The 13373-nt window shown below is 40.4% G+C and overlaps 1 protein-coding gene across 2 annotated transcripts in view; it reads right to left on the bottom strand.

Moving 5' to 3' along the window:
• LOC129733177 (cGMP-dependent protein kinase, isozyme 1) overlaps positions 1–13373 on the bottom strand; it is a 118625-nt gene that overhangs the window by 28286 nt on the left and 76966 nt on the right. For both annotated transcript variants that reach the window (XM_055694802.1, XM_055694803.1), the window contains exons 3-5: positions 1653–1901; positions 634–1007; positions 281–561 (exon numbers count right to left, since the gene is read on the bottom strand). In XM_055694802.1, the coding sequence (XP_055550777.1) occupies positions 281–561; positions 634–1007; positions 1653–1901 (904 nt within the window). The remainder of the gene's footprint in view (positions 1–280; positions 562–633; positions 1008–1652; positions 1902–13373) is intronic.

The following is a 13373-nucleotide window of genomic DNA, read 5'->3' as shown; positions in this document are numbered from 1 at the left end:
CTTGGCCCAGCAGCGGAACATATTCAATATGCTGCTTACCTATGGCGATGGAAAACCATCAAACAACAAATCAGTGCTTTTAATGCAAAACATTCTAGCTTTAAGTTAGATTTAGTTTTAGCTCGTAGTCGGCAGCGAGGATAAAAAATTTGCTTTTAGTTATTAAGATACTTTAGAAAGTAAGCTACCAGATATAATTGGCGCCGTTAAACATTAAATTGTATTTGTGCCGTGTCAAATAAATTATAGATGAAGAAAAAAAAATCATTCAAGATCCTACCTCTTATCGAAGCCGTTCGAGTGCAATTGTACAAAATGGCGAGCTCCCCAAAGGCTTTACCAGGGCCCATCAGCCCGAGCAGCCGGCCGTCCTTCACCACTTCGAACTCGCCGGCGTCCGACACGTACAGATGCGATCCGGCGTGTCCTTCGTGTATCACGTACTCTCCGGTGCGATACTCCCGACTGTACATCGAATCGACAATCTCTCGAATTTGTAACGAATCGATATTCTTGAAGAAGTCATTCTCTAAAATGGCTTCCTTAATAAGCTGTTTCGCACTGGAAACGGAATCGAGGTCAATTGTAATTACAACCGTAAATTGCGTATTGGTTCTAGTCCTCCGGGCTTACCTGTAGTCCTTTTCGTATTTGGGAATTTTAATATCAGAATGACTGCCCATCAGTTCGCAACTTTCGCCAGAGACACCTTGCTTTTTCATGGCCATCAGCATTGCTCCTTTTGCGTTGTAGTTGAAGTTCCCATCCGTGGTCCTGTTGCCAGTGCCATTATGGCTCCCTTCAATGTGATTCAATTTGTATCCCTTGCCGGAAATGCCGTACAATTCGGACATGGGCAGCTGCTGTCCTGCCATCACGTAGTTGGCCTGAATACTGGATAACAGATCGCCCTCAACCACGGGAAGCACCTTTTCGCTCGAGGCCGCTGTCGTGCTGCCATGTTGCTGTAGATTCAAGCTATTTGTTGCTGTCTGCTGAAGAACACTCTAACAAACGGAATAGAAGGGCAGTCACAAGGGACATCAGTGAGCCTGTCGTTAACCTTAATTTCTTCATGTATCGAAAAATTATTCATTCCCAACACGCGATACGGCCTCGGCACTCGGCAGACCTTGCGTCGTACGTCTGTCAGTCAGTAGTGGCCGTCAGTGTCAGCTTTGCGATTTAGTGCCTATCAGTCACAGAAAATTATTGATTCATAAATGCGATGCGTAGTTATTAAGTCAATCAAAAATGCCGGGCCGCACTAGCGGTAATGCGTGGCGTACGGGATACGAAACGTAGTTGAGGGATTTCAGTCGTAACTCGTCTAATGAACTTAAATTGTCGATGTTATCGATGTTCGAGAGGACATTGACAACGGCTGCATGAATTGGCGTAAAATCCCTCAATTCATGAAATGCAAAACGATGGAAATTTGTCAACAATCTCTTCGCATCGCAAAACAAAATTGAATGAAGCTAAAACTTTTAGCGTCGATTTGTTAAAAGCACGCGAGCAATCAACAGTGAGCTTGCAAACACGCTCCGTCCGTCTGTCCGTTTGTCCATCGGACAGATCATTCCAATTAGTTCCCGCCCGTTAATCGTGCCGCGTGACGCGACTGTCTTTGACACTTTGTACATACTCACTTTCAGTTTGTCGATCTCACGTTTCAGCTTGCTGATCTCGTCGTCGCGGGTTCGGAGCAACTGCCGCAGCCCGGCGATTTCCTTCTCCAGCGATGGCGATGCCGACGGCGGGTGGTTTTCACTGGTCAGCGTCGGTGTGCTCCCGTACGACTGGAAGCTGTCCGAGTTGCTGGCCGGTGGGATCGATTTGCGCCGCCCGTTGCTGAGTACTGTGCGTTTCCCGTACAGGAGCTTGGAGTTTCTGCGAATCTGTGAATCGTGTACATACAGAAAACATTAATCAGAAACCGTTTGACTACACTAGACAAACACAACCATATTTATGTAAACTGTGTAAACAGAGTAAGTGGGAGAGCAAACGCAGAAATTGTGTGCGAATTGTGTCGTCACGCATGAGGACAAACTATTAATTTAGCAACCACGAAACGGGGCAGTAGGAGATCACGATTCCAGTTAATGTCGGCTGCTGTTATTTGCGAAAATCTTTCTGCGCTTCGCCAGGTACAACCAGTGAAAGCTTTCCTCAGTTAAAAATCACGCACTTCACCAATGTTTTACCATTATTTTGGTTTTAACAAACAAATCAGATCAATATTTTTTCGCTGTTTCCACGAAAAACAACCAAGTCCCTTGAACTCTACTTCGAATCCAATGCACAATCTTATGAATTTGGCAGGTGTAAATTATTATCGTAAAGTACTAAAAAACGATACGATATGTTGTTTCGTCGTGGTATTGCAAAGGTGTGTTTATTTTGGCTAATGAGTTCCATTAGAGCGAACTTCCCCTCGGTCACCCTCCATATGATAAACATTCTGCTGTCAAGACAATTAACACCGTTGGCTTCGATTTGTGTTCAACTGATGTCTGCGCTTTAGCCGTTCCTGGTAATCGCGTGTCTTGGTGGTAATGTTTTCATCTAACAAGCCAATTGTCACATATTTTTCCGATTAGGTTAGATACTGCAAACAGTTTCAGACTGATGTTTTTTCTCAATCTCCGATTAATCTAATAATTTATTCACCACACTTTTTACATAACTCTTGAATTTTAGCCTGGGATTGACAAAATTGCTCCAATCTTACTCAAAAATTTGACCAAAACAATCAGATGCATTTTAAAAGTAAACCTTCAATTTTGTCTCCGGAAAAACGAGGTTTCATCTGTTCTGCTGATATCTTCCTATTCAGAGCCACTTAATAATTTCGTGTTAAAATTTGACACCTGTCGAAATCAAAGAACTGCCACCATTTTATGCGAGTCAAATAGCTCCAATCTTCAATCTCCTGTTAACAGTATAATATTCCTATGAACAAAAAAAACAATCACAATTGAGCAATTTTCGCTGGAACCATCCCACTGATGACACAAAGTCTTTAAAAAAGGATATTTTTGTGTTTTGGCTCAATATATTGCGTTGATTTAATATTTTCTGCGCGTCATGCGTAGAACTGTTCGAAGTTCGATATCGAAATGTTATCTGAAAGGTACACTAGATGCTTATTTAATTTTTTGAAAGTATTTTAAAGCATTTTTTCCAATGGTAATGTTAAATTTACAATCGGTGACTCCAACAAGATTCTAGAAGGATTCTAGAATGGTTTTTAAATGATCTGAAAATGGTTTTTTATACGATTCCAAAATGTTTGTCCCTGATAGTTATGGATTAACTTGTATAAATACTGAACCCACTTCATACCACCCCAGCAATTTTTCCAACAGTTATTATATCACATGTATTGCCTTCTTCTCTACAATAATATCTCGCAACATTGGCAACATTTCGCTAATTCGCTAATTTCTAACTAGCGACGCTAATATTTAGTTAGCGGTTCAGTGATTTCGCTAATTTTTGAGCTGGTTAGCGGACTGTTAGCGTCGTTCAAATTTTGGCATCCGAAACGCTAATCGCTCATTTTATAGAGAAGCGACAAAAAAAAATCACAAGAAGGTTGTATGCAAAGCCACGACCGCAAGGTTGAAGTAGAATACTTCTACAAGAAAGATAACCCGGCTGCTTGCGTGTCAGTCTTTTCTTCTAGTAAATAAACGTTGACCGTTCATTGGCAGTATTGTAATTTCTTTTTGTCTGATATTTTGAATGAAGTTCATTGAATATTTTTAAATTTTGTGCAAATGAGAAGTTGAAGTGCTGCCGAATTGTAATATGCACATTTAATACGACATCATTAAACGGGAACGGAACAAAGGCTACGGTTATGCAGAACGCGAATGCCGGCGCGATGCGATTCGCCTTATCGTGGTGAAATGTACAGCTCTTTTTAAGGCAAAGTAGAGCTATACATTTCAACAGATTTCGTCTTGCCGAATCGCATCGCGCCGTTATTTGCGTTCTGCATGACCGTAGCTAAACACAAAGCGACGCAAACACGTAATAATAGTCAGAGTATGCATGTAGATGAAGATAATTAACTTTGGATTATAGCGCCAAACGAGAAAATATTAACTCTTCAAATAATCATTTGTGTTCTTCAAATTTCAGTTGTTCAATTTAATATCCGATGAAATGTTTGTTTATTATCTGATGAAGCTCTTATATAGGCCAAATGATGCATTCCCAATTTACTAGGTCCATAACTCTGCCGACCGTGCTTGGGAAAGCGCGGTATGACGACCAATCAGAGGTCGAATTTTGTGTTTTGACAAGGCTTAAGAGTTTTCAATAGTACAATAGTTCGAATGATAAAATTGCAATTTCATGCATTTGGTAGGAATCTTAGAACATTTTCTAATCGATTGCTGCAAAAACGAAGGAAATCCATCGAAAACTAACCGATTTATTAGCATTTGAAATTTATCTCACTTTTTTCAGTTTTAGTTTTTCATTTCACATCCCTATGTAGCCGAACTTCCTGAGAGAAGTATTCTACTTCAAAATTAAATCTTTACAATTCATTTGTTGTCCTTGTAAGGACAGTTGTTCAATTCATCATAGGATGTAGTGTTTCTCTTACATCTCTGTGTTACCTTGATAGTGAGGACTAAGGCGCAAGGTCAAAACAATGAGAAAGCTGTTTTCACATTGAAAACTAGACACGGCTTTACTGGAGGAAGTGTTGGCAAATGCATCTACCGCTAATACCACCGCTATCATACGAAAGCGCGTCTTTCCATGTGGGGAATATCAACAACGAAAAATGACGCGCGTCTAAGCATAACCCGAACTGTTTCACCGTGCTGCTCCTATTTACCTTTACATCGGCCTCAGGGAAGTACCGGCTGCATCTGCATCTACCGCTGAGGCTGTCACTATACTGCTATTGGTACCAAAAGCTATTAACTCTTCAAATATGTGTTTTATTTGTTCTCGAAAGAACAATTGTTCAATTCAAAATCGGATTTACGCAATCGCATCTCTGTAATATTACCGAAAATAATATTTTTCTAAACAAAATGATACAACTTTCCTATTAGGCCTCTGCCATAATAGACGCGAAAAGCGTCGCGAACCGATTCGCTCGGCTGTAGGTTAATGTACAGCCATCAGTAGAGCTTTGATTTTATATCACGACAGTGCGGTGATTTCCTTTTACGGGAATCACTGTATTGAGCAACCAATTGGCCAGATAAGTACCAAAATTACCAAAAATATATTTGTCATAATATTGCTTTTATTGATGATTAATACATTCTATACATTTGTGATGGCTGCGTGTGAAGTGTGAAGAGAGATGATGGTTGCTTGAGATGTCCCCGATTGAAGTTTGCTTGCGTGTGTGTGTAAGTCGAAACGTGATGAAGTCGATGCGAAAGTGTTTTCAAAATATTTGCTCGGCGGCGGCATGTGGGCGCAGTAGGATTATTTTCAAGATTCATGAACCTGAAACTAAAATTCAATTTATGATTTCGTAGCTTTTGAACGAACAGTGTAGGGTAACGGGGGTATTTTGGCCCACATGCATATTTTGGCCCACCCGGTAACATTTTACGCATTTTATCTGATAAACTCAATTAATATTAGAAAATTATGAATGCAACATTGAATAACACACCTAAGAATCATACTACACTATAATTTTCGGCGAAAAACTGGCTCTAGGTAGTGTTTTTTTGGAATTAGTTCATACATATTCAAAGTCATGGCTGAGTCAACCCAAAGTCAAGAGGAAGCGGTAATATACAAGTGAACGTCCGGAAGCTATTGTAACAAATATGTATGCTTTTGAAACAATTCGTTGTTGTAGTAACATCAATAACATGTCATAGAAACAGTTTGTATACTCTAACATGTTGGAAAAAGTTGGAAAAGTGGTTAAACGCATGGCCGAAATATGTTTGCCTCTTTCTGAAGCAAATATATTTTGGCCATGCCAAGTTCTGACATCGCTTTGATTGGCGTTCGGCCGTTGCACGTGAACAAAGAAGCAGCTTGTGACAATTTACAGGTAATTACTTCTTAATTTATCACATTTAACGATATGAAATTAGATAAGAATGCCTGTCAAACCGCTATAAGCCAAATCATTTCCTTTTTAGATGCCTAAAATTTACAAAAATTCATAGCAGAAGGATGTTCTCCTCAAACCCACTATTTCTGCTCTAAAAATACTGATGATGATCTTAAATATAATTAGTCCGAACTATTTCCATACACGTCTGTAGATATACAGGTGGGCCAAAGTAAAAATTTGGTGGACCAAAATATGTTTTTAGTACTTCGTAGAAATTTTGATATTTCTAGGATATTTTTAAATATATTGCATTGTTGAACGGTGTATATTAAAATAGACACTTAGTTTTTAACAATGGTATAATAGAGTAGGTATTTATGTTGAGAAATTGTGTTTGTTTTTAATGAACTGTGCGAACACTTCCCAAAGCTGGCCAAAATACCCCCGTTACCTACTGTTTTGAATGATTATGTTCAATTCGTGTGAGTCGGGCTAACATGAGTCCACACTGATCACACATTGTCATTAGTTTAACATTTTGTTAAAAAGCTTTGCTCAGTTCGGTCAAAAAAAATATTTGTACATATACACTTTTTCGAATACTTAAGTTGGAAACATACAACACGCCGTCCATGATAACCGCATTTCAGTTGTGAACAGTTTGGCATTTTGCAAATAAAGTTAGAATTTTCTGATTTTACTAGCTTTTGGACGAATGTTGCAAAACCTGAACAGTATTTTTTTTAAATCAATTTCGAAAATCTCGTTGGTCGGCATAACAATAGACCATGCGACATAATGTTGATAGCGATTGTTTTGGCATTTTGTAAATGAACTTCGAACTCTGTTTTGTTTGATATGCATATTGGCATTTTTCTAAGTTTTTTTTTTGCTTTGAAGGCATGCAACTTTGCCAGTTTTTCTTCTCAGTAGGTATTATAGTTTATATAAAATTCTCCGCGAATTACAAAGTCTGCGCTTTTTCGGTAAATATCCTTAGCCGGTAACCCTGGTCGGTTTTCTTCCCCGAACCGCATTATTACTTAAGACAAGAATGGTGCATAAGTAACCGCGTTTTACATTAGGCTTGGCGCGCGGTATTTTGACTGCGCTCAGTGTTACTATCCTCATACATCGGTTTCGAAGTTCAAAGACCACGTATCATCGACCTTACATCGTATAATGCTCGGATGTATTGGCTCTTTGGTCAGAGAATTTTTCCCCTTTACTCGCTTTATCGGTTATTTGAGCGCTTATCCATCATGTCACGAAACAACGCGGCGTGATATTTTCCACTGGTACCAGTAGTTTGCTTAGTTTGCGTTTGGCGTGCGGTTGTTGCGTTTTACGAAAACCATTCGTTTCAAGGTAAATTAAAAAAGTTCACGGGATAAAACGCGAAGTTTAGTGTGATACAGACTGTTAACGATTGGTAGGTTGCCGAAGATAACTAGAAACTTAAATTCTCCTGTATGCCGATGCAGTGATCGTGACGTGGTTCTATTTATATCGTCTCCTGGTGGCCGGTTGCCCAGAGACCGAGAAGTAACCATATCGTGCGAGAATTTGTGTAGGAAAGATCGCACCATCAACCTCGATGGATCCAGATCAATTCCTTTCCACTAATACTAATTCCTTCCTTTGATACTTGTGGATGATGCAGAGGATTCCTCGGTCTCTAGTAGCAACAAGTATTAAACTAACACTCCCGATATCCCTTCCTCTATTGATCTGCATTGGGCGTGGCCAGCTACGTTATTGACCAGTGAAAAGAACGATCACCAGGAATTGTACACTGAAAATGGCTTGCTACTCCTAGGCACCGTTTTGAAGGTTCTTTATGCAATTTCAGCTGATTCTGGTCAATCGCGGGCAACACACGGGCGATCAAATATGCTATGCTATGCTATGCTATGCTACCCGTGAAACATTCTTAACCTATGCTGTTTTCGGCAGAAATTTAAAATTAAATCGGAAGTTTATTTCAAAATTTTAGATTAAAATATATTAAAAATATTTGTTTTTTTACAGCAATACTTTTTCAGGTATTCTCGAAATTTATTTCAATTCCATTCAATTTATGTTTCTTTAATTTGGTTTAACATAGTTTGTGTTAATAGAGTACATGGCTGAGATATTGATAAACTTTCAACAACTTGGTTATTCGAAGGACCAAACTAATTTGGTTCTGGTGGCTAGCTTTTAGTAAAGAACAAAATTTGAAAAAAAAAACTCGTTTATCGCAAAAATGCTTGGTGGATATCTAAATGTCAGTTTTAGGCCACCAAGCGCCCCAACAATGGGTACGGTGAGGTAGCACATTCGCTCCGAAGCTTTGAATTATTCGTTAAAACCACTCGTCGAACTCTTCCATGTTTGTTGCTAAATGAACATACTCTGTTGAGTTAAGTGGGTCCGAACTCAGCATCATTTTCAGTAGCCGGTTTTGTTTCACTTGAAGTTTTTTTCTGCGAGACACATCGCAGTCATACCAGGCAGGAAAAGCATACGTCGTTGATGGTTTAAAAACACCGTTTTGTACGACGACAGCTCGCATTTAGTTGAGATATTCTTAATATCTGCTGCAAATTCCAGCTTTCGATCTAATATCAGGATATTTCACATCGTCTTTGTGATTTGCTAGCGTTGGTTCTGATCTTCCACCCTTTCTGGTAGTTTAACCTTCCGGCAATTGATCAGAACATTCGCCATGGCGCACGAAAACATGCGTGAAGGCATGTTTTGCAGTTTTTTTTTTTTCAATTCATCCTCAGTTTTCGCGACAAAATTGTTAGAAGAAATTATAGTCGCAATTCGCCTGGAAAATCGACTTGACCATCACATTCAGCCGCTACCGCTGCGTCATTGCCTGCCTTCCGAGTCAGTGAATGGAACTGCCGCTTCCTGAAATGTATGCCCTTGTTCGCCAGGTACTTTGTCACTGGCTGGCAGGTTGCACCGACCTCCCGGGCAAGCGCATGCGGCAATGTAGCCACTTTTCTCTTTGTCTTCCTCTTCTGGAGCTTCTTGTCGCCTAGGGGTCTCCTACGAAAGGCTGAAAATCAAAAGGTGGAATCACGGAAGGCAGAATCATGAAAAGTAGAATTGCGAAAGGCAAAATATTTCATAAGGCAGAATCACAAAGAGCACGAATGGCAGAATCACAAAATGGCAGATTCGATTTTGGCTATGTACTTTACTAACATTGTGTCATCTATTTGCCCTTTAATAACACACACACACACGCGGCCTTTGGCTGACTCTCTTGTCCAAGTGTGTGTTGTCCCTACTCGCTACCGCTCGTTCGGACTGAACTGAGGAAAAGAAAACCTGTTTGAATAATCCTAGATATCCAGTAGATTAGTCGTTTGTATGCGAGAGGCCGCCGTTCCCAACGGCGGGTCGGTGGCCGGCTCAGACTGCGGAAACCACGGCGGCTGCGTGCTGCTTCGGTTCTTTGCCCTCGATTAGGCGTCTTCGCCGCATGAATTGTGTTATGTTAATTATATGTAACAAGCCGTTGAAACTGGTGTAAGTAATACCTAACATCGAAAAATTACTCTCCGCGACGCCGTGAAAGTTTTGAGGACCTAAGCCAAACCAGTTTGCGCGTTTCGAATCTAATAATTAGGCTCGATTTGCACTTCCCGCCAAATCTGGTCATTGCTGCGACCAGTTATTAAGTCTGGTTACCAACCAATTCGCACCAATTTTCCATCACGTACTTGACTGTTGTGAGTCAGGTTATGCTTCCAGTGCTTCTGCCTTTCGTGCCCTTCGAAATTCGGCCATTCATATTTCCGCCTTTTGCAAAAACTCTGCCATGTATGTACGGTCATAGGATTCTGCCTGTGTTTGTGGTCTTAAGAAGGAACAATTGTATTTTTATGCTCGGCAAGAGGAACGGAAAAATTTGCTTTGAGCTACTGCAGTTCGTAATAGCTTTAGCTTCGGACCCAGCGTACTTGGCCAGCTGTCCTGGTAACAGCAAAAAAAATGAAGGCTAAACTTACTCTCTGATTAATTTTATAGGAGGATCCCTTGTGTCTTTTATTTTCGTTTTATATTTATATTTCTGTATTACTGTTTATTGGGGTGCCAATTAAATAAATGGGAAAAATTTGATCTTTGAATTTCGTTTAGCAGGCTCAAAAGCTTCGTCTTCACGAAATTATAGTAGGAGGTTGTATCCAAAACACGACTTCAGAACTGACGCAGAATACGCGCACTTCCCAACAAACAATGTAGTTGATTTATAGCTTGTGAAGCTGCTATCAAACGGATTGCGGCAGAACTACAGCATAATAAGCTATTATAGAACACAATTTTTTGTTTGATTTTTAATAATAAATGCTTTCTTGAGAGTGTTTCATTAATGAGTCATATATCCCTGGACATAAAATCTGCTATTATTGGTTTAAATCAAGCAACGCTCAATTGAATAGCTAATGTAACTTTTTCTAAATTGCTCTATTTGCAAACAAACATCGCAAATAAACGCTTTTACAATATCAATGTGAAAAACTCAATAAGTGCTCCAATTGAAAGCAAGTGATCGTCCCTTAAAGAACCGTCGGGCGAATTTTCTACAAAGCTCAGAATCTATCGAATGCTTTTTTTTCCTGTTTTCCTCGAAAGCAGAGCTTGGATATTCGTAAGATCATTTCCCTGGGCGCCGGATATTAGCTTGTTCAGTTTCTCGTCAATGTGGATTGCTACTTGCAGGATGATTGTCGTTCTATTGTCTCTAGCAGCGTTCCTCGCCAAATTTACCACTTCCGCAGCAAAGTACTTTGCAGCCACCAGATCGATAGGTACTTCTGTACCAACCCACATAATTTACGGGTACTGGTCGTAGTGTTAGCTGCCTTAGAACTGTCCCATCCTGTTACCATCCTGTTACCTGTTAGAACTGTTACCATCCACGTGGTAGAAACGTAATCTCGAGAAACCCGAAGAATAAATGTGAACTGGAACCGAGTTTAAAATATGCACTTGAATCGCGCGAAAGTCAGTGGACGAAGCCCGTACGATCTTATTGAATACCTACGGAGACTAACGCGACAAGTGAGCGGGGCCACAGACACGGTATTATGAAAAATGTCAAAAAAGAGTTGGGCTGCGGTGCGCGTTGTTTCTTTAGGTATAAAGACGAATATTGCGCTCGAAGTACATTAGTTTTCCGTCAACTTTTCAACCGTCAACAAACTTAAAGTTGCATCGAGGACATAAGCGGCAGAGCAGCCAAGTTCTTTTAAGGACAAAAATAATCATATAAGGTATCGGCTCTTTTATCGTCTGGTTTGTCCTATTATCGTCGGAGGGGTGGGTAGATAAGTCACAAAAAGCTAAGCATGCAACAAATAAACGCTCTAGGACATCATTTACCCAGTGCTTTGTAAAGGATCGCAAGTTGACTGTTAAAACACGAATGCGATCGCCTTCCGCAGTCAACTTGTCTGCTCGGCATAGTACAGCGATCGCCCGGAGAAAGAGCAGTCAAAGTGGAATTGAACATTTTTTTAGTTCCTAGGTGGCGGTCATTCGCTATGGCAGCGCTCGTTTATTTCGTTCAATCTTTCATTATGTATACGTTCAAGGCACAAAGTGAATAGGGCAGTTGGTACCATTTCTACAGCTTCGCTGAGTTGCGGGCCAGCGAAGACGGCACCAAAGGCGGGAAGTTAAGAATGAAATCACTTTTGGTCGCTTGCGCGGAAATTAACACATGTGATTTGCTATTTCCTAATTGTGTGATGCAGATGCAAATCTGAGGTGGATGGCCTTTAGATTTTTTTGAAGTAGAATACTTCTCTCAGGAAGTTCGGCTACATAGGGATGTGAAATGAAAATCTAAAACCGAAAAAAGTGAAAAATATGTCCAATTTCAAATGCTAATAAATCAGTTAGTATTCGATGGATTTCCTTCGTTCTTGCAGCAATAGATTGGAAAATCTTCTAAGATTCTTCCCAAATGCAGATAATTGTAATTTTATCATTCAAACTATTGTACTATTGCAAATCGTCAAGCCTTGTCAAAACGAAAAATTCGGCCTCTGATTGGTCGTTATATGATTGCTTCCTAAGCACGGTCAACAGAACCATAGACCTTGCCATTTAAAATGTGCAATTTGGCCTATATAAGAGCCTGTTTGACTCGAAGTCGCTCATTATAACTCTAGACTGCAACAGGAGCAGTCCTCCCTTAGCAGCAGCAGTGGATACAGCAGCAGTAGCAGTGCACCGGATAACGGCCACAGCTGTGGTATGGCAACGGATAGCGGAGTGCGGCTCAGCATCGATAGCAGGACCAGGTGATGCAGGGCAGCGGATACCAATGGCAACGGAAGCGTCCACTACTGTGGCAACGGGGATAGCGCAGCGGTTGACGTTGGTCTCAGCATCTATATAAGCAGGGTCAGCTGATGCAGTGTGGCTTTTTAGTGAAATGCTGTCTCTGAGCGATAGCAGGCACACTAGCAAATGCATCCAACGTTCTGGAAAGCTTTTCAGTGTTTATTTTCCCCCAAGGAATACTTTATTTGCACTGCCAGTGATAACGCAAAGATGTGATTGGCATCTTATCAACAACAAATTGTCCTTTTCAGGATGAAATAAAAACCCTAATTGAAGAGTTAATATTTTCTCTTAAATCAATTTACACTTTCAAAAAATTTGGAACAGATATATATATATATTTTGTTTCATCTCCGTGTCTCAGAACGTACTGAATTATCTTTTCCTTCAGTCATGAGCACATCCGAAAAGCTTTCATTACCAGCATAAAAATAATTTTTCGCATAATCAAAATTCAAAAATTATTAAGTCCAAATCATAACAAGCAACTATATTATTGAGAATGGTCAATCCTTGTTGAAGCGCGAAATTTGACTGATCTGATTAGTAGTTAATATGATTGCTTCCCAAGCACGGTCGACAGAATCATAGACCTTGCCATTTTAAATTTGCTATTTGTCTGTATAAGAGTAAGGATGGGAATTATGGCTCGATAGTTTTCGATGATTTCCTACTACTATCGATAGGTTTTCCATCCTTGTATAAGAGCCTGATTCAGTCGAAGCCGCTCATGATAGTTCTAGACAGCGACAACAGCAGTCTTCCCTTAGCAGTAGTAGTAGCAGTGCAGTGGATACCAGGCGGATAGCGGCCACAGCTGTGGCATAGCAATGGATAGTGCACTAGTTGCTGCGGATCTCAGCATCGATAGCAGCTGGGCCAGCTGATGCAGGGACAGCGGATACCAATAGCAGCGTATAGCGTCCAAAACATTGGCATGGCTACGGATAGC

The sequence above is a fragment of the Wyeomyia smithii genome, chromosome 3, assembly GCF_029784165.1.
Source record: "Wyeomyia smithii strain HCP4-BCI-WySm-NY-G18 chromosome 3, ASM2978416v1, whole genome shotgun sequence".
Lineage (NCBI taxonomy): Eukaryota > Metazoa > Arthropoda > Insecta > Diptera > Culicidae > Wyeomyia > Wyeomyia smithii.
The sequence above is the reverse complement of the archived record's forward strand: the minus strand, read 5'-3'. Positions and strand labels throughout refer to the sequence as shown.